Source organism: Camellia sinensis, chromosome 4 (genome assembly GCF_055761805.1).
Source record: "Camellia sinensis isolate YWXY chromosome 4, ASM5576180v1, whole genome shotgun sequence".
NCBI classification, from domain to species: Eukaryota; Viridiplantae; Streptophyta; class Magnoliopsida; order Ericales; family Theaceae; genus Camellia; species Camellia sinensis.
The window spans coordinates 179482948-179505067 of NC_138964.1; the positions used below are offsets into that span (position 1 = coordinate 179482948).

The 22120-nt window shown below is 38.1% G+C and overlaps 1 protein-coding gene across 6 annotated transcripts; it reads left to right on the forward strand.

Annotated features, from left to right (window-relative positions):
• The first annotated feature begins 3613 nt into the window (after nucleotides 1–3613).
• Nucleotides 3614–22078, forward strand: LOC114307852 (serine/threonine-protein kinase/endoribonuclease IRE1a). 6 transcript variants are annotated; one of them, XM_028253289.2, is made up of 8 exons: nucleotides 3635–4105; nucleotides 5550–5770; nucleotides 11338–11441; nucleotides 11558–12969; nucleotides 13397–13569; nucleotides 14413–14659; nucleotides 21147–21450; nucleotides 21742–22078. In XM_028253289.2, exons 1-8 carry the CDS (start codon nucleotides 3933–3935, stop codon nucleotides 21886–21888), a joined length of 2781 nt encoding a protein of 926 aa, XP_028109090.2. In that variant the 5' UTR covers nucleotides 3635–3932; the 3' UTR covers nucleotides 21889–22078. The 6 variants fall into 6 exon arrangements, with proteins under 6 accessions (XP_028109091.2, XP_028109090.2, XP_082723156.1 ...); XM_082867030.1 differs by having other exon boundaries at nucleotides 3636–4105; nucleotides 5550–5778; XM_028253290.2 differs by lacking the exon at nucleotides 11338–11441 and having other exon boundaries at nucleotides 3614–4105; nucleotides 5550–5778.
• Nucleotides 22079–22120: the final 42 nt, after the last annotated feature.

Genomic DNA, 22120 nt, shown 5'->3' on the forward strand with positions numbered 1-22120 from the left:
CAGCAGACATACCGACTGGATCCACATAGCAAGATTGAGTAAAGTGGAGATGTCTTCTCAACTTTTCAAGACAGAGTTATTTATTCTTGGTTTACATGAGAAACATTATTGCAAGACGATGGGTTTGGCATAACCCTCAGAGGATCTGGATTGTCAGGGGTCACCCCAAACCCTTGACAATTCTAGCTTACAATCAACATTGACCTTGCGGCGCCTTAGGGCCCGCTACCACAGCCCGGTTGAAGTTTTCAGGTTCCTTCTCAAGGCAAGTACTGGGGACTTGGAATAGATAGCCCTCTTCAAAATAATTGAGTATAGGAAGATTACCTGGACAACCATGTGGTTGTTGTGTTCACGAACAGCATCTTGAACGACCACATCCACCAGAATTTGGCTTGTCGATGTAGCACATCTTTTGCCTTTAGGTGGCCCCTCTTAGTTTTCTTTTTTTTGTTCACCCAAAGGGGAACCATCAGTGGTTTTGCTGTCAACCTGAAGTTGGGAAGTGGGAGATACTACCAGCACAGGAATAGAAGTCACCACTTTCTGCAATTTGTTTGAGGGAGATCTAGGTCCAAGTCTCCTAAACCTTTTCTCTTGAGAGATAGATGTTGTAGGGCCTGAGATAAACCCCCCTCTAAGACATGGGTTGGATTCAGAGCCAAAGTTTCCACAATTGGGCCTTTCAAAGAGTTTGTATCCAGTACCTGTGAGGCCCTAGAATGGCTTGGGCTATTTGGAGGTTCTGCAACAAAGAAAGTGGGCATTTTGGGTAAGCCCAGAGCTGCCTTGATGTTTAAACTGGGTATAAGGCGATGACCCACTACAAGATTGGGCCCACAACCCCTTGGTGGGTCAAAGGAGATAGAAGAAGGTTTCCCTAACGATGTATGCCCTAGGCCAACTGTGGAGGGTGTACTGGAGTATAGCTGTCCACTGTCGAGCGCAGAAAAAATGGGCTGAAGTCCACCACGTGGCACGTCAGGGGTAGAGGGTTCTGATTCTGCTCCTGATCATAGGTAATGCGCATGGGTGTACCAGGAGTACTAGCCAACGGTCATGGTGGGGACGTCTCCGGCGGAGGAGAGGATCCTTTCCCGTGGTTTTCATGCGCCGGTAGGCCTAAGGAATCCATCCGATTTGTCTGTTTTGCTTCGGCCAGAATTTGGTGTAGACAAACTGGCTTCCAATTCATCCACTTTCCGTCGATAGTGCTCTATAGGTAGACCAGTGATTCCAGCAATGCCTGTGCTTAGCGCTGGGCCATAACCAGATGAGGCTCCCTATTCTTTGGAGGCGAATTTGCAAGTCTTGCTTTTATGTCCCAATCTGCCATAGTCATAGCAGAAGTCCGAGAGCTTTTCGTATTTGAAAAAGACCCGTGAATCTGTGTTTCCCCGTCCCCGTTGCAGCCAAATGCCCCTAGGTAGGGGTTGCTGGGTATCAATCTCCACTCTAATCCTTAAGAAGCTTATATACAACAACAAACCATCAGTGTGAGCTTCGACCCGAATTAACCTTCCTATTATGTTCTCCAAGATCTTACCATTATGTTTAGTTAGCTTCTGAATGGGGAGGCCATAGACTTGTACCCAAAACTGACACCATTTGAACTCTATTCCCTTCGTCGACTGCCTCGGTGAAAGGGGTTGAAAGATTAAAAGCCAGCCCATCACTGACCAAGGGCTGTCACGGAGGATTCTATGTCTGTCATCTTCATCACTGAATTGAAACAAGAACATATTAGCATTCCAAGGGGATATTGTGCGTTCCCCTCTTGTTCTCCAAGATGCTCGAAGAATATTACTCACTGCTTCCCTACAAGACACAGATTAGATATGTCTTCATTCTCCCCGCTTCCATCCTCCAGAACTAGCCCAGTTGGATCAGCCAGAGGGGATGAAGAAAAAGGCATCTAGGTAAGAAGAACCATGAATGACGAAAGAAAAAAGAGAAACAAGGTATGGAGAGAGGAAAAAGAAAGAGACAAAAGAGGGGGGGGGGGGGGGGGGTGGTGGAGGTTCGAGAAAGAGGCTTCAAGGATGGAAGAAAACTGGATAAAGCAGAAAAATCCTTAGGTAATAACTCTCGGTATAGAGAGAGAAGCTCTCATTCTAGAGAGAGAATGGGAAAAGAATTGCCCACTATTTTTTTCTTGTTTGATAGCTTATACAATTTTTTTTTTTTTTTTTTTTTTTTTTTTTTTTTTTTTTTTTTTTGAGGGGGGTGTTAGGGTGTGGTTGAGATTTGAGAAACAGAAATAAGGAATATTAGAAAGAATTTATTTATTGGACAGTGAATTTTAAAAATTTTGTGTAAAAAACCAAATAATTACATAATATACTATGAAGATTAAACTAGTTTAATATTTTTGATTTTATTAATTTAAATTCTAAATTTTTTAATTGATTCCAATTGAAGTCATCCATCCATTTCGATTTATAGACACTAATAATAGATTTAGATAAAAATTTTGAAAGAAAAAAAAAAAAGTAAAATGTGAATAAAATATAATTATATTTTAGGATTGGGCAAAAAAAATTAAGAAAATCATAAACTAGTCCAATCTAGCCAAACTGCATTGCTTGGTTTGGTTTTCTCAATGCATAATTCGGTCTTGATTCTTAAAATAGGTGCGTCATATTTTACAATTTGATCTGTGATTTTATAGTTATGATTTTGATTTTAAATCAAATCAGACCGTTTAGATAGATATATATATATATATATAGTTTGTTATTTATTATAGACAAGTATCTTATTAGTATTCTATATATATTTATAAGTTGTTAACTCTTTGTTTATGAGTGTTATTGTATAATAGTAAAACTAGTTCTAAATAATTGTTTAAAGATTTTTATTTGTAAAATAATGATATATTACTTGATATTTGAGTAAGTTGTAATTGCGTTGTAAATGATAACAAAATTTGTGAAAATCATAGTTCCAAACCGATTCAAACTGCATTTTCATAGTTTGGTTGGATTTAATTCTAAGATTTTCATGATTTAATATGATTTTAAATTTTATTTCACCGTATGTAGTTATTTGATTTTAATTTACTTCAAAATCAAAACACGGTCACCCTTATTATATTTCACTCACATTTTTCTTTTTCTTTTCATTTTTACCTATCAAAATTTATAATCCAATCATAGTTTTACATTGAAATGGTGATGATGGTGGTTATGACAATGTGATAATGATTATGAAGGTAAAGGTTATAGTAATTGTTGCCATGATAGGGGTAATGATAGTAATGAAGTTGTAGTTGTGAAATGATAACAATGTTTATGATAACAATGACAATGATAATAAAAATGTTGGTTGTTAAAGAGTGGTGGTGGTGGTAATAGTGGAGGTTAAGGCGGCAGTGACAGTAAATGTGAGGTTATATTAGTGTATCTTAATTCACTTATTTATTTTTATTTTTTTACTTTTTAACCTACATTTTAAGAGAAACTTAATTTTTTAAATAATAGTAATTGTGATTATTAAACGGATTTAATTGATTATCTCTTAATAAATTTAATTTTAAGTACAGAATTAAATTTTTTTTTAATCCAAACCAAACATGCCTTGACATGTGCACGTTTTTTTGTTTTTTTATTGAACTATTAGCATGTACACACGTTAGACAACATCGAAGAAAACTGCGGTCGTACACGACAGTCCATACACGTAAACCAACAACAGCAAGGTGTAATCTGACGGGCTTGGAGATCCCAAATTGCAGACACCGTGGACAAGCTTCGAATCTTCATTCGTGCACTTCCTTCCACCACGACCACCACCGCCGCCTTCAATCTTCCACCAAATCCACCATTAACGTCTTCGATTAAACCCCCCTATTCAATTCAAACAACCACCCAACTCCTCTCTGCCTTCTCCATCACAAAATTCCCAATCAGCTAGTCCGGTGAACCTCGCCGATGAATCAGAAATTGGTCCCTTTCTTATGCATTTTCTTGCTCTTCGCTGTGTTTTCCGGCGACGTTTCATGCTCTCAAGTTTCGAATGTTCCGTTTACTAGTCTAAGTCGGAACGATAATCTCAATGCCCTCGCTGCACCGCCGGCGAGGCGCTCTCTGTTGTCTCTCTCTGAGTGAGTTCAATTCTGCTTTTGCTTTTTTGTTTTTTGTTGTTGTTGTTGTTGTTGTTATTACTTGTTTTTTGAACTTTAGTTTTAATTGCAAACGAGGTAAGTGACATAGATAGAGGGTTAGGGTTTGATCGTAGAATCGTTAATGCTGTTATGATAAGTGCATGTTTATTATGTGCTTGTTGTATAATTCAATATACTCTATGGTGATTCCAAGCTCTAAACATAAACACATTACAGTATTCAATTCGAGCATTTGTCCTATTGCCCTAATTTTTATGTTGCCATCAGGCAGTTGAGGCAGCTGCCTTGTTGATCAATATTATGGAAGCCCTCATTGTCTTGTAGACTTGTGGCCAAATTGTATAAAGTCCCAATTTTTAAATGACACATTTATAATTTGTGCTATAATTGGGATTTTGTTTAAAAGGCCACATTTATTGTTACACCTAAAAGCCCTTTAACAAGAAAAAGAAAAAAGAAAGCTCAATATATATAACTTTTTTTTTTTTTTTTCCATTTTATATTACATGGCAAGATACTATTCACCTTCATTACTTCTTTAATGATGATTTTCAAATAAAGAACCAATCACAAGAATTCATGTATACAGTGATATAACTATTTATTTATTGAGCAATGCTATATATTAGTTTATTTTGACTTTGGCGTGAACCAATCAATAAGCCCAACTTAAAGGCATCGCCTTAGTTAGGAATCAAATTGCCTTGGGCTGGCCCTGGTTGCATGGTTGATATTTCGTGTTGGGCTTTTATATATTCTTGAAATGTACTCTCTGGTTTCATGGTTTCTAATTAGCTATGGAAAATTAAAATAAGATTGTGTCCCAAAGCCTGTCCACTGTGTCCTTGCCTGTTCCCACCATGTCCAATGAAAAAAAAGTTGTAAAAAAATGGACACACCAGATGGCGTGCCGGACACGTGTCCCTACTTACCATGTCCATGCCCCATACATGTAGACACTGCTTCACCCAATACCTATTTTGAAGTGTCAGTGTTAATAGACATTATTCATTTAAAAGTTTTGTATTCATGTTTGGCATGGACTCTACCAAATTCATTTACATGCATGCAACCATTTTAAATCAATCAGTTGACCATGAAACTTCCAATTTTTCAGCATATCTAATCTTTTTGAAGTTTCAATTCCCGGATATATCCTATGTCCGGGGAAAAAAAAAATCCCAATATATTTGTTGGCTTGTGTGAGGTGTGATTATCTTCAAGTATTTATGCTGGCCTATATTGTGCTTGTTTTCATTTTCGTTTTCATTTTTGGTTTTTTGTATTTGTTTTCCCAGACCACTGTTACGATAATTTTCTTTAAATTTAGTCATGATTTTAACTTGCTTCCTTTTTTGTAATTATAACCTTATCTTTGCTTATGCTTGATTATTATTATTATTATTTTTATTTTTTTAAACAGCGAACATGATACTGCACTGGTTGCTGCCCTGGATGGTACAATCCATTTAGTGGAGCCTAAATCCAGGAAAGTATTCTGGTCATTCACATCAGGACCATCAATTTACTCTTCATATCAGGCTCCTGTTGAGGGCGATAATGATAAGGAAAATGCCTCCCAACTAGGCAGTTTCTTTATAGATTGTGGCGATGACTGGGAATTGTATATGCATGATGCCTTTGGTAAGAGGGTATGTCTGAAAATGTCATCTCTATCTTTCTTATTTATCAATGCTTTCTGAAGTTGTCTATTGATATGGGGTTAGCTTTGAGATTGTGGATCCTTGTGTGATAAATAGCCTGAAGCTGACAGGTTTTGCTTGGACTAAGGCCTTGTTTGGGAAGTGGCTAAATTAGCCAAAAAGCTACTATAAAAAGTCAACTCAATCTCTCTATTTTTTTGCACATCTTTCATAAAGGCCAAAAAACCACTAAAAAGGCCAATTCCCAAACAAACAGCCTGATCCGCGTTTGTCCCTTGTCTATGAAGCATGGATACTTCTAAAAGGGGGCCGTATCCATATTGGATACTGATACTTCTTGGATACTTGCAGATACGTATCAAATACTTCCTAAACGTATCCGATACTTGATATTAATTTTCTTGAATTTTGAGAAGTATCAAATACTTTTGGGATATTCTAGGTCACGTATCTGAACTATTTTGAAAGTGAGATTGTTATAATCCTTGCATGACATTAGAGAAGAAGAAACTAGTGAGATTAAAAAAGTACCTTACTTTTTCAAAGTTTATCAGATTGAGATATTTATCCCATATCTATATCTTTAACTTTTTAAAAAGTAAGAATAAATAAGAAAATATGATAATATTAAAATCGAATTTCAACAATTAAAAAGCAAGGAAACTTGCAAGTAACACTTTTGCATATAACACATTTAAGTATGAAAAAGAAAAGTATAAGGGCAATAAAACAATTTAGACTTGATAATGAAATGAAATTTTCATAGGACTTAATGGTTAGGCATTGACTCTGAAATGAATGCATAATTCTTAATTTCTAAAAATGATTTTTGCATTGAGGTATAATACAATACTAAAAATTATGAAAATATATTTTTCCGCGAATGTTTCATGCCGTACTAGTATTTTATTATTTTAGGCTTTGTCGTATTGCCGTATCTATATCGCACTCGTATCCCGTATCTGTATCTATGCTGCATAGTCCCTTGTATGGACTACTATTTAATGAACATGGGTATGTGTTTTTTTGTTATCTTGCATAATGGAATACCCAAAATCAATTCCCATCTAGTTATTGCTCTCCCCATTTGTTGAAATGAGCACTCATCTTGCCATGTCCTCTTCTTGTTATCATTTGGGGACAAGTTCTACTTGCTGGTGTTTCTTATGGGTCTAAACATGCAGCCTTTTAGTTCCTTAGGACAGCTTATGAATTATAGAGAAATTTTTATATGGGACGTAAGTTTATGTTATTCAAGCAAATTGTACTAATATATTATAAGACGAACAAAATATTATCATTTTGTTTCTTGGTTTAGTAAAAGATAATTTATCATTTTTTGAACTCTTGTACTGTAGAAACAGAATATTAATTTTGCTCTTCACATGACTCCATTTTCTATTTGTAATTTCTCTTTAATCTAAATGTGATTAAATGTCCTCTATGTTATCATAATGGTCCACCTTTTGAAAACTTTTCAAAACCAGTTGATGATCAAATGCAAAAATTTTGTCTAGTCATGAATATTTTGTAAAAATGCATGAGGTTACTTATCTGGGCGTGGTCAGTTGACTTTTCAATTGATCCATGCAAAATGCATGTATTCCATTACTACTCTTTTCAACAAATTGTTTACCTTTAAGATATTGTCTTGTACAGGTGTCCAGGGACGAAATTAGGAGAAGACTATGAGGGGCCTGCATGGCCCCTCTGTTTCTGTGAAAATTATTGTTTGCCCTAAAACTTTAAAACATATATATATATATATATATATCATTTTATACATAAAATGGCTCCCAATATAAAAATATATATATGTTATTTTTCTTCCTTCTTGAATTCTCTTTCTATTTTACACCCAAAAAACTTATTCATCTTATTAGAAATTGCTTCTATAGTGTTTAAATTTTTTTTATGTATATATAATTTATATATATATATATATATATCATATTATACATACATGTGTGTTTTGTGTATATGGTGAAAAAATTTTTTTTTTTTTTGACTCCTCCGATAATGAAATCTTAGTTCTGTCCTTGCAGGTGTCCTAAACCAAACCAAACCAAATCAAACCAAACCAAACCAAACCAAGCCTTAAGTCCCATCAAATGAGGTCGGCTACATGAATCCTTCTTCTTCACGAAGCCCTATCAAAGGCCATTTCGCTAGTCAAATTAAGTAGATCCATATCTCTATTTACAACGCTAACCAATGTTAATGTAGGCCTATCCCGTCCCTTAACACTTTCATCTACTGTTACAGCATCGCATCTCTTCACTACTGATTCTCTCTCAACTTATCTTCTATCGGTGCTACTCTTACTCATTCCCAAATAAACTCATTCTTAATTCTGTCTTGTATAGTCTTACCACACATCCACCTTAGCATTCTCACCTCAGCCACACTCATTTTATCTACATATTGTTTCTTGGTTGCTCAACACTCTGTCCCAACAACATCGCTGGTCTAATAGCTGTTCTATAAAATTTACCTTTAAGTTTAGTGGGTATTCGTTTATCGCACAGTACCCCAGACGCACTTCTCCACTTACACCATCCCGCCTTGATCCTATGGGCCACATCTGCATCAATCTCCCATGTTGTTGTGATAATCGACCCTAAATAACGAAAATGTTCACTCTTAAGCAGTTCTTGGTTCTCAATCTTCACTTCTCTTCGGTTTTCATTGTTACTGTTACTAAATTTACACTCCATGTACTCTGTCTTAGTTCTGCTTATCCGGAATCCTTTAGATTCAAGAGCTTTTCTCCAAATCCCCAACTTTGTATTAACTCCTTCTCTAGTCTCATCCACTAGCACTATATCGTCTGCAAAAAACATACACCATGGCATGTCATCCTAGATATTTCTCGTCAACTCATTCATAGCTAAAATAAAAAAATAAGGATTTGAGGTAAATCTTTGGTGTAATCCTACAGTAATAGGAAATTCATTTATTTCTCCAGCAAGCGATCTAATAGTGGTCACCACCCCTTCATACATGTCCCTAATTACATCAATGTAACTTTTTGTCACCCTTTTCTTTGTTAACACCCACTATATTATATCCCGAGGCACTCTATTAAATGCTTTCTCAAGGTCAATAAACACTATATGAATGTTTCTTTTCTTTTTTCTATACTTTTCTATTACTCTCCTCAAAAGATAGATCGCTTCCATTGTTAACCTACCAGGCATAAACCCAAATTGATTCTCTGACACTTTTGTTATATCTCACAATCGGCGTTCTATCACTCTCTCCCACACTTTCATTACATGACGCATTACCTTGATTCTTCTATAGTTGTTGCAATTCTAGACATCTCCTTTATTCTTATAGATTTGCACTAAAATACTCTTCTTCCACTCATCTGGCATGCTCCTAGTCAACAAAATTTTACTAAACAACCTAGTCAACCAAGCAACCCCCTTTTTTCCTAATGAAAGAATTTATTTCTTGTTGATACATTTTTTCTAGCTATGATTTTATTTATTTATAATTTCTATCCCCGTGTTTTTCTAGTTTCTTTATGCTATGTCCTTTGTGAAGTGGGTGGATTAAATCATTCAAAACAATATGAATGGAAGAGAATTTATATGGCTAGAAGAGTTTGAATATAGAACTAAGGAATTTTAGGATGCTCCATAATACCCTATGGCCTATTTTGGGAAGTGGCTAAAATAGCCAAAAAGCCACTACAAAAAGTCAACTCACTCTCTGTACTTTTTTGCACGTCTTTTCATAAAAAGCCGAAAAGCCACTTCCCGAAAACAACCCTATGTGCTGTTTTTCAAGCCGTTCCCATATTTAGTTTGTTCTACTAAGGGCAACTGTGCAGAATTTGCAAAGATGGCAAGGGGCATATCAGGTAAATATGCAGCTGCTTATTACTTCTCTTGGTGGAAACCAAAGAAGGTTGTGCCTCTTTCATTGTCGATTTTTGTGTCTAAGACTGTTTTTACATACACAGTGAAGTTGGCCAATTCTTATAGTGAGCCTTTACGTACTTTCTATGAGACCTAACTATTCCTAGAAAAGCAACCTATCTGGTTCTAAGGGCAGTTGTTACTGAACAACAAATTCCTAGAACTTATTGGCCTGTTCTAAGCACTAGACGAAGTGAATCCTTTGTGCATCTGATGATGCCTGAGGCATCCAATGTACTGGAGGTGGGCTGCGTAATAAATTGCAAGGTTATTGTTATTAAGGCTAATTTCTGTTATGTATTTAAGGTGTGTTGTTAATGCCCGATGTCATGATGTGATAAAATATATTAGTGAGTCTCAAGTAATATGATTATATCATAAGTTTAGAATTGTTGATCCAAATACATTTTTGCTCTTGGGATGTGTTTTTTCTGAGGTAGGTTTTAATGTTGTTGCATCAAGATTTTCTAAATAGAATTACCAAACTCAACAGAGTTTTGGTGTCATGTTTTGTTGAGGACAAACTCTTACTCAAGTTATTAAAGGCAATAGAGTCAAATGAAATTGAATAGGAGTTGCTTAAAGATAAGATCGCCTTCGAAAATCGGTGTCCTCTCTCCTGGTCTGCCTAATTAGGCTGTGGACCTGTGGTCTAAGCGCTATCAAGGGGTTCTCTCTGATCCATTTTTTTTGTTGGTAGGGGGAGAAGAGTGGAGAAAAAGAGAGCATTTATATATTTACTTTTTAAAAAAAGCACAAGAACTATAGTCTCCATAAGCCAAGGAAGTTACGCATGCAATTTGCAATATGAGATCCAAAAGAAGCAAGTTGCACGTCTTTCTGCTAAAAGTTTGCTTTTAAATCAGCTGACCTAGGTTTCCATATAAGCAAGCAATCTCAAGGTTTTGGAAATCAATTGTTAGGCTGCATAGTTTCATTGATTCAAATTTTCTTTTGCGAAAAGTGTCGTGATTGTTAAACTTCTAGGTTGCAGAACCAAGTTGGCTTCTTCTTGCTTATGAGTTTCACAGGGTGAGGCTGTTATCCTTTCCCTTTGTTTATTTTCAAACTCAAACTTTCATTACTAAATTTGAAAGCAGCTATCTTGTTTTCATCCTGAAAGCTAGGATTCTGTTAACTATTTTCCTATACTTTTGAGACTGTTTTGAGTCTGGAAAATTTTCTTAAGATTTGTTAGGACTGATTTTGATGGATTGGAGAGAGAGATAACTGCTCTCCGCCTGCCGTGAACTTAATGACTAGGTATATTCCCATGGTATGCTTTTCAGTTAAAAAACATTTACGGAGCATTATAGATATTGATGCACCCTAAAACTGTTCTGATTCTGGAAAGTTTTCTCAAGATTTGTTAGGACTGATTTTGATGGATTGGAGAGAGTTATAATTGCTCTCTTCTGGGGTGTGAGCTACAACTTAGGCATTCTGGTGTTTTTCATACAAGCTTATAATTATGGCGTCAGTATATATAGAGACTACAATACAGTTTGGGATTTAAATAATCTGATGATCGTTGACCCTGCTTCTGGGCTCTTTTTCATGTCAATGTTGATTACATGAACCATATTTTGGTATGGTACTAACTTTTTGTCATAAGCAGGTCCTGTTTGGTTTGGCTATTTCAGCCAACAACAACTTGTCCATTTGGTAATGGCTTATTTAGCCGACAAAAGAGAAAAAAGCAACTTTCCCACTTACAAAAATGTAACTTTTTTAGCATTTTCCAAACACATTGGCCATTTTATACTAAAAATCGTTGGCCAAACCCCACTTCACTTACCATATGCTCTTGAATACTTGTATCGTTCTTGCTGTATCAGAAACTGAAAGAGACCATTGAAGAATTCATCAGCATCACACCACTTATAGCAGATGACGGAGGGATTGTACTTGGATCCAAAAAAACTACTGTGTTTCTGGTTGATGCTAAGACTGGAAGGCTAATCTACACTTACAGGTTGTCTGATGAGAAGAGTGTGTTAAACAGCACTACCTTTAATGAACAGGGACAGTCTGGTTCTCTGAACCTTAACCCTGATGAGCTTCCTCTTTACATCACAAGAACTGATTATTCACTAAAGTCTTTTGTTCTAAATGCGGAGAAAGTTCTGTGGAACATGACAGTTTCTGAAATTGGGGCGGCTTTTCTTTGTCAAGACATTGAGAATTCATTTAGTGGGGCCCTTTCAGATCCAGGATATGGATTCCCTTCTGAACCTGGTGTTCACTTTAATATGCCATTGCCATGTCAATCAAAGGCTATTGTCTACCGCTTTCGCAGTCATAATATGTTAGAACCCTTTTATAAGCCTAATATGCTATCTGAAGCTCATGATCAAGATGTGATGCTCCCAGTGCTTCAAGCCAAGGGTGATAAGATACTTTCACTGCCTTCTCCAAATCTTTTTCACAATAGTGACAGTGATCTAGTGCCATCTTTGGCTCAAATGACTGAAAATTTGGTGATCTCTGGTATGCAAGATGTGAATGGTGGACTGAACCTACATTCTGAAAGGCCTAATGCATTGTCTTTCATTTCTTTTATCATCATTCTCGTGGGCTTTGTCACATACCGCTGTGCTTTAGTGGCTAGAAAAGACATTGAGTCGAATAAGCAGCCCAGTTCTTTAAATGCAAGAACTGTGTCTCCAAAAAGGAAGAAGAATCGGAAGTCAGGAAAGAATAGTGGCATTGTTGAGGACAAAAACACCTCATATGGTGATGGATATACTTCCTCTGAGAGTGGTAACAGACCATGGTTGAAACTAAACACATCAGTGCATGGTCACACAGATGGACGCACAATTGGGAAACTATTTGTCTCCAATGTAGAAATTGCTAAGGGGAGCAATGGTACCATTGTCCTTGAGGGAATTTATGAAGGTCGTCCGGTTGCTGTAAAACGTCTTGTCAAGACCCATCATGATGTTGCCTTTAAAGAAATCCAGAATCTTATTGCATCCGACAGACATCCAAATATTGTTCGATGGTATGGAGTGGAATCTGATCAAGATTTTGTGTATCTGGCACTGGAGCGTTGCACTTGCAGTTTAGGAGATCTAATTGAGATGTACTCAGAGACTTCGGAAATACCAACCTTTACTGAGGATCAACCTACAGGAGCTATGATAGAGTATAAAGTCCGCTTGGACTCAATGAGGAGCATTATGCAGGATGTTAAATTGTGGAAAGCAAATGGCTATCCTTCACCTATGTTACTGAAATTGATGAGGTCAGTTGAAAATTTTAATTTTGCAATTAGATTTTACGCTCAAGTTGTCACCATCTCTTGCTGAGTATGTCACTGTTGTGCTTCTATCAAACAATGGCATTCTTGTTCTTACCACAAGATAGATGTAACCAAACCTTAATGTCCATTAATTTTTGCCAGTCCATAGGTGAGTCACCCGCCCCCCCCCCCCCCCCCCCCCCCCCCCCCGAGTCATAAGTTGCCTTCTGATTTAGTGGCTGGATTTATGACCTACATCTTGAGTGCCAACACCAGCAAAGCAATTGTTTATTTCTGTGAAAACAAATGTGGTTATAAATAGAGACTAGATAACCTTGTTGGTCTTCCCAAGTATGTAGGTACCTGTTTATGCCAATTTAATTGGACTAAATTCAGTATTTGCTTGATCTTCTGCTTATCTGTAACACAGAGATGTGGTTTCTGGGCTTGTGCATTTACATGAATTGGGAATAATTCATCGGGACTTAAAGCCTCAAAATGTATTGATAATTAAAGAAAGATCTCTATGTGCAAAGCTTTCTGATATGGGTATCAGCAAACATCTTGTTGGGGATGTGTCTTCCTTGGGCCATCATGCTACTGGCAAGTATTCTTGACTAGTTATTACTTATAAAAAAAAAAAGAAGTTAAATTCTTGACTATTTATTATGTCAGCAACTGCATATATCCTTTGTTTACTGTGCATTTGAAGCTTTATAATCTGCGAGGTTTATAGCCTCTATTCAACCAATTGTGTTGGTTTCTACGATCCCTTTGCAGCCTCTGCTTGACATATAAATTTATGTAGATTACGATGTAATAACTTAAAGTTGATTCGAAGTTAATTTTGGTTTATGGTAGACCTGAGAGCTATGAAGAATAGACACGGACACGGACACGGGACACAGCAGGGGACACGGCAAATTTTTATTATTTTAATTTTATATATATTTGCTATGTAGATTAACATTATGTTACCAAACAATCAAAATTAATAAAAACTAATATTAATTCAACATATATATATATAAACCACTACATTTAAACAAATTAATAGATCATCTATATTTGGACATACATGTCGTCAGCATGTCCCCGCCGTGTCCCCTAAAAAAAAAATAATAATAATAATTAAAGGCGTGCCCCCGTGTGTCTTAATGTGTCCAGATTTTGACACACGCGTCCCCGGTGTGTCCCTGCCATGTCCCCTGCAAAAAAAATAATAAAATTAGGACACACCATTTGGCATGTCCCGTACGTGTCCCCGGCGTACCCCTGTGTCTGACACCGCTACGGTACCTATTTTGAAGTGTTCATGCTTCATAGCCTGGGAGAGCCAAGAGAATTATGCTACTGTCTCTCTCTTCATATGCACTGCCTGGCCTCATAATTCACAAAGGGTTACTAGTTCTTTTGTTCAGTATTTTATTTTATGACCTATTGCAGGTTATGGAAGTGCAGGATGGCAAGCTTCTGAACAGCTTCTCCAAGGACGCCAAACTCGAGCAGTTGATATGTTCAGCTTAGGTTGTGTTCTCTTTTACTGCATCACTGGTGGTAGACATCCATTTGGTGATCGTTTTGAACGTGACATCAATATTGTTAAGAACAAAGCGGACCTCTTCTTAGTGGAGTATATTCCAGAAGCTGTGGATCTGATATCGCGTTTATTGGATCCTAATGCTGAATTGAGGTAAGAACCAAAGTTTTTAAAGGCAAATGTGTAACTCGAATCGTTTTTCTCCTCGTGAGGTGAGGCGTAAGCATTTTAAATTCAAATTTTAATAGTTAGTAAATAAATTGAATATTTTTAAATATTACAAAAATAAATAAAAACAACTTTAAAGGTTTAAGTACTTTTCTCCTTGAGGCATTGAACATTGCACTGTAGAGAAGAAAATCTTGCCTTCATTGAAAGTTAACATTCTTAGCTTTGGCGATTGTGCTTCTCACTTGAGCATTAACGTTGTGTTTTTTTTTTATTGATCATTCACTACTATAAAATATAGTTGCAACTTTGGTGATTGTACTTCTCACTTGAGCATTAACTTTGTGTTTTTTCTTGATTGATCATTCACTGCTATAAAATATAGTTGCAAAAGGAGTTTCGTTTTATTTTTGCTTTTTTATGTTTAAACTTGAAGCTTGGGTAACCAGCTTGGGGAATGATAGAATATCACCCCCTATTTATAAAAGAAGATTAGGGTTTACAAGAAATGCAATTTACAAGATGATCCCTGAGTGCTATCCCTGAGTGCTGATTACAGTGATTACAGACAGACCCTAGTGTGCCTTTCGGCGAATATAAAATGCTATCACTTAATATAATATGCTAACACTCCCCCTCAAGCTGGTGCGAAGATATCTATCATGCCCAGCTTGCCTACGATGTCATGAAATGGTTTATTCCCAATTCCCTTGGTGAGAATGTCAGCAAGTTGTTCACCTGACTGGACAAAGGGAGTACAAATGATACCACTAGTGAGTTTCTCCTTAATGAAGTGGCGATCAATCTCAACATGTTTTGTCCTGTCATGTTGAACTGGATTGTGAGCGATGTTGATGGCGGCCTTATTGTCACAGTATAACCGCATGGAGTCCGTCTGATCAATACCTAGATCATGCAACAATAATTTGATCCATAAAAGTTCACACACACCTTGTGCCATAGCTCTAAACTCAGCTTCTGCGCTTGACCTGGCAACCACATTCTGTTTCTTACTCCTCCAAGTAACTAGGTTGCCGCCAACAAATGTGCAATACCCTGAAGTTGATCTCCTATCAGTTACTGACCCAGCCCAGTCAGCATCTGTATAGGCTTCTACACGAAGATGATCATACTTTGAAAAATACAGACCCTTACCAGGAGCAGACTTCAAATACCTCAAGATTCTCATGACAGCCTCAAGGTGAATCTGATGAGGAGCATGCATAAACTGACTAACTATACTGACAGCAACAGCAATATCAGGACGGGAGTGAGAGAGGTAAATGAGCTTTCCCACTAATCGTTGATAGCTCCCCTTATCCACAACTTCTCCTCCTTCATCATCCCCTAATTTCTGATTGGGTTCCAGGGGGGTGGCACATGCCTTGCAACCAAGCATCCCAGTTTCCTTCAACAGGTCAAGCACATATTTTCTCTGTGAAATAAATATCCCATCCTTAGAGCGAGCAACTTCAATGCCCAGAAAATACTTCAAGCTGCCCAAGTCTTTGATTTCAAACTCTTTAGCTAAATATTTCTTCAATAGAGGTATTTCCCCACTATCATTGCCTGTAAGAACTATGTCATCTACATAAACAATAAGTGCTGTAGTCTTACCGTGTGAGGAATGTTTCACAAACAATGTGTGATCTGCCTGACTTTGTTTGAAGCCATATTTAATCATAGCCTGAGTGAATCTCTCAAACCAAGCCCTTGGAGACTGTTTGAGACCATATAATGACTTCCGAAGTTTGCATACTTTGCCTTCTGTTTGATGATCCTCAAAACCCGGAGGAATGTCCATATATACTTCTTCTTCGAGGTCACCATGGAGAAAAGCATTCTTGACATCAAACTGATAAAGCGGCCAATCTAGATTAGCTGCTAGAGAGAGAAGTATTCTGACTGAATTCATTTTAGTCACGGGTGCGAAGGTCTCCTGATAATCAATGCCATATGTCTGAGTAAATCCTTTTGCCACAAGTCTTGCCTTGTAACGCTCAATAGACCCATCTGCTTTGTGTTTCACAGTATATACCCATTTACATCCCACAGGTCGTTTGCCCGGAGGTAACTCAGTCAATTCCCAAGTGCCATTCTTCCTAAGTGCTTTCATTTCCTCAATCATGGCTAGTTTCCATTCAGAGGTAGCAAGAGCATCCTGAAAATGGTTAGGAATGCTAACAGAGGAAATATTGGACACAAACGCTCTATATGAGGATGACAAATGAGAGTATGATACAAACTGTGAGATAGGATGTTGAGTACAAGATCTCACACCCTTCCTCTTGGCAATAGGAACATCAAGATCAATGGACTCGAGAGATTCAAAATTACCTCGACTCTCATCAGAAGGAGGCGATGGCAGTGGGGTAGCAGAAACGGTCCCGTGTATCCAGTTAACTTGTTTTCTGTCTATGTCCCGGACATAAACATGCCCGTCCGTATTCTTGGTGACAGTGGGTTCTATAGTCCTAGTAGAAGAGGGGGGTTCAAGAACAACTGGTTCCACCATAGGAAGCACAGTAGTAGAGGGTGGTGCAAGAACAACTGGTTCCACCATAGGAGGCACAGGACTCACTTCACACCAAGGCTCCCCCGGAAATGAGGACGGTGACACCGGAGAGGACAAGAAATAGGACTGGGATTCAAAGAAAGTGACATCCATGGACACAAACCACTTACGAGACGAAGGGTGGTAACATTTATACCCCTTTTGAGTAGGAGAGTAACCAAGGAAAACACACTTGAGGGAGCGAGGGTCCAACTTACCACGAGAGGGAGAGTGATTGTGGACAAAACAGACACAACCAAATATTTTAGGAGGAATAGAAAACAAGGACTGAGAACCGAGGAGGACGTGAAGCGGAGCCTGTTTGGCCAAGACCTGGGTAGGGAGACGATTAATAAGATGGGCAGCGGTGAGAACAGCGTCGCCCCAATAGGGTCGAGGCACATGCATAAAAAAACACATGCACCGAGCCATGTCAAGAAGATGCCGATTTTTGCGTTCGGCCACCCCATTCTGTTGAGGGGTATTTGTGCAAGAGGTCTGATGGATAATGCCATGAGTAGAGAAATATTGTCCTAACCCAGAATCGATGTATTCCCCGCCATTATCAGAACGAAAGATTTTGATAGTGGCCCCAAACTGAGTACAAATCATCTTATGAAAAGTGCGAAACACAGAGAAAACCTCACTTTTATCTTTCATGAGATACACCCAAGTAGCACGAGAAAAATCATCAATAAATGTAACAAACCAGCGATGACCTTTCACAGACAGAACACGAGAGGGACCCCAAACATCAGAATGTATTAATGAAAAAGGAACAAAACTTTTATTCAAACTGGGAGCAAAAGAAGCTCTATGTTGTTTTCCAAGTTGACAAGACTCACAAAGAAAGTCAGACACATGATGATTTGCGAAACTAGAAGGAAATAAATGCTTAAGTAAATGAAAGGAGGGATGCCCAAGACGCCGATGCCACAGCCATACATCAGCGGGGGTAGTAGAAGACGTGGTGGAAGAATAAGCAAGTTTGTCCGGTTGATCTAGGAAGTAGAGACCATTTGCTGCACTACCACTGCCAATCGTCCTCCCCGTGACAAGGTCCTGAAAAAGACAATGATCAGGAAAAAACGTCACACGACAATTCAAATCCTGGGTAAGACGACTTAAGGATAATAGATTAACAGAAAACTTGGGGACATGGAGAACAGAAGATAGATATATGGTAGGAGTGACTTGGACTAAACCTTTGCCAGAAATGGAAGAAACAGTTCCATCGGCAATCCTAACTTTGTCCTGACCTGAAGAGGGCTTATAGACAGAGAAAAGATCAGCGGAGCCAGACATATGATCTGAGGCACCAGAATCAATAATCCAAGGCAAAGATGTATGACATAGAAAAGCACAAGGAGAAGATGCTAAGTTACCTGAGCGGGCAAAGGACGAGGAAGCGGTACTGAGAGCAGTAGAAGATCGGCGGTCCAACAATTGGCGCAAAGCATCCTCCAGCTCAGTATCAGAAGCTTGGGTAACAGAAGTAGAAGTAGTATCAAGGGTATCAACGGCACTAGACTGATGAGCCCGGGAATAGGAACCACGTCCCCTAGATGGACCTGACCGACCTCCTCGAGAACCAGACCTATCACTGCGACCCCCGGAGGGAGTCCCATGAAGCTTCCAACACGTCTCACGAGTATGCCGCGGCTTCTTGCAATAATCACAAAATACAGACTCCTTAGCAGCAGATGGATGAGGCAGGCTGAGGCCATCTCGAGGAGTAGACAGTAATGCGGAACGGTCAGTAGAGACAGGGGACATCATAGCAGACCGGCGACTCTCCTCATTTTGTACATAGGAAAATGCCTCCTGAAGTGAAGGAAGAGTATCCATACTCAGAACCCGACCCCTAACTGGATCATACTCCACATTTAGGCCGGCCAAAAATTTAAAGACCCGTTCCCGTGCGATGAACTTCTTGTACCCGATAGAATCAGTAGGGCAAACGGGCTTATAGTCTTCCAGGTGATCAAGGCGTTTCCAGCCGTTGGTGAGGAAAGTGAAGTACTGAAGAACAGTTTGCTCCCCCTGAAGTGTGCTCTCAATAGAGCGGCGCAACTCAAATGCCTGTGAAAAATTCCCTTTGCGGGAATAGGTAACAGCCACAGCCTCCCAAACATCCTGGGCAGTCTCCATAGACAAGTAGCCCTCACCAAGTTCTGGAACCATCGAATGGATAAGCCAACTCATAATTAAAGAGTTGGTAATCTCCCATTGTTCATAACTTGAGTCAGTGGTACTAGGGGCCTGTATCCTGCCATCAACATATCCCATCTTCCCTCTGCTCTTCAAAAACATAGTCAAACTTTGGGACCATGCTAGGTAGTTCTGACCATTAAATAGAGAGGTGGTGATTTTCAGACTAGGGTTGGGATTCTCAATCATGGCAGTAGGTAGAATGGGACTCTCACTCTTTGGTGTTTGAGAAGAAGGAGACACACTGGTGGAGTCTGTCATGGATACAATACTACCGAACCCACAACACAACTAGGGGTAATCACAAACCTGGAAGGTGGTAGTGATATAACAGGCACAATGACCACTATAAAGATATAACAAAATTAAGAAACCATTTTTTTTTTTTTTTTTTTTTTTAATTTTATTTTTTGATTTTTTTTTTTTTTATTTTTGATTTTTGTTTTTTTTGTTTTTTTTGTTTTTTTTTTTTTTTGATTAATTTATGTAGATATCAGGATATATGCATATATTTATATATAAATATATATATATCAGGCTATTTATATATATATATATCAGGCTATTTATATATATATATATCAGGCTATTTATATATATATATATATTTATAGATAGACTAGAGTCGGAGAGTATACCACAGTGAGGACGACGAGGGACGACGAGGGACGACGAGTGACGGAGACGACAGAGCTGACGGAGACGAAGAGGGCGACGAGTGACGGAGACGACAGAGCTGAGGAGACGAAGACGAGCTGAGGACCTGAGGAGATCGGCGAAGCAGGAGATCAACGAAGACGAAGCAGATGATCCAATCGGCTGATGAAGACGAAGCGGCTGATGAAGACGGTGGCTGACGATCGACGAAGCAGATGATCCAACTAGGTACGGTTTTGAACCCTAACCCTAGAGCTCTGCTCTGATACCATGAAGCTTGGGTAACCAGCTTGGGGAATGATAGAATATCACCCCCTATTTATAAAAGAAGATTAGGGTTTACAAGAAATGCAATTTACAAGATGATCCCTGAGTGCTATCCCTGAGTGCTGATTACAGTGATTACAGACAGACCCTAGTGTGCCTTTCGGCGAATATAAAATGCTATCACTTAATATAATATGCTAACAAAACTATCTTCTAAATTATGTTTAACAAGAGCCTAAGGCAAACTCTTCATATGCGTATACAAGACGCACCTAAGGCGCATGCCTCAGACTGTGATGCGCAAGCTTTTTGGGGAGTATAGCCTTTAATCAAAGCCTTTTAAAGCCTTGAGGCAAGCCTCGATAAAGCCCTTTAAAACTTTACTAAGAACTAAGGACATTGTTGCCTTGATGACTATGTGGCAATAGTTTTGAGTTGTTGCCTTTCAATGCATGTATTTTTTTTTTTTTCCCTTCGTGATATTCGGAGACACTAATCTGTTTCATGGAGGGTACAGAATTATTAGACAATATACTGTCATTTATGAACTGCTAAAAATTGCAATCTGTTGAATGAAAATAATGTAACCTCTAGTGTGATGTACAGAACATAATGGATTGGCCCAACTGTGGTGTTAGCTGTACCTTCTATCATTAATACACTGATGTTTTTGGGACATTTATGCAATGACTTTTGCTGGCTTCTCAGTTCTTTGATTTTTATTTTATTTTTTATTATATATTTATGACACTAATTCTCTGAGTTCTACTATTCTTTTTGCAGGCCAAAGGCATTGGAGGTGTTTCATCATCCTTTGTTTTGGAATTCTGAGATGCGATTATCATTTTTCCGTGACACGAGCGACAGAGTAGAGTTGGAAGATAGGGAGACTGACTCTGTTCTTCTAAAAGCATTAGAAAGTATGGCTCCTGTGGCTTTGGGCACCAAATGGGATGAAAAGATGGAACCTGCATTCCTTAATAATATTGGACGGTACAGGCGTTATAAGTTCAACAGTGTTCGCGACCTACTTCGGGTGATGAGAAACAAGTTAAATCATTATAGAGAACTCCCTATTGAAATACAGGTTCATTTCTCATGCCAACAGTGAATAAATTGGGTTGTGTTCTTGTATGTGTATATATATGTATATTTTTAATTCTTGGATGCTTGCTGTTTAGGATCTGAGAGGAAGATGACCCATTTCTTCTCTGCTCATTGAACTCTGTTTTGTTTTGTTTTCATGCATTTTTATATATGACAGTAATGACAAATTGATATTTAGCAGCTATTTACCAGTGTTCTTCAGAATTGAAGTATCAGTTTTGTTCTTTCTTTGAATGGCTGATATGAGTTTGATTTTTGATGTTTATTTCAGGAAATCTTAGGACCAGTACCTGATGGATTTGATGACTATTTCGCAAGTCGCTTCCCAAAACTGTTGATTGAAGTATACAAAGTTATGTACAAATATTGTGGGGAAGAAGAATGTTTTCAAAAGTACTTCAAAAGCAATGCAGTTTGAGTCTTTACTCCAAGAGGCTGCCTTGTAAAGGCTCATGGTCTGCACAAAATAGTTGGTATCCAAGTAACTACTGATGGTATGATATTTGGTATTTATAGTTCATCAATTGTAAATAGTGTATGCATGTAATTATGGCTGTCACTGAATGATGTATCAATTAACCGTTTAATCTAATTAGCTTTTATAATCCCGTATTTATCTTTTGGTATTCCTCTTCATTGTTCATCATCTC

What these genes read in the sequence shown, in the direction of transcription:
- LOC114307852 (XM_028253289.2), top strand. Translation starts at nt 3,933, where the DNA reads ATGAATCAGAAATTGGTCCCTTTCTTATGCATTTTCTTGCTCTTCGCT. An exon ending in ATGTTACTGAAATTGATGAG is followed by an intron (nt 12,970 to 13,396) that starts GTCAGTTGAAAA and finishes TCTGTAACACAG; the next exon opens with AGATGTGGTTTCTGGGCTTG. An exon ending in GATCCTAATGCTGAATTGAG is followed by an intron (nt 14,660 to 21,146) that starts GTAAGAACCAAA and finishes TTCTTTTTGCAG; the next exon opens with GCCAAAGGCATTGGAGGTGT.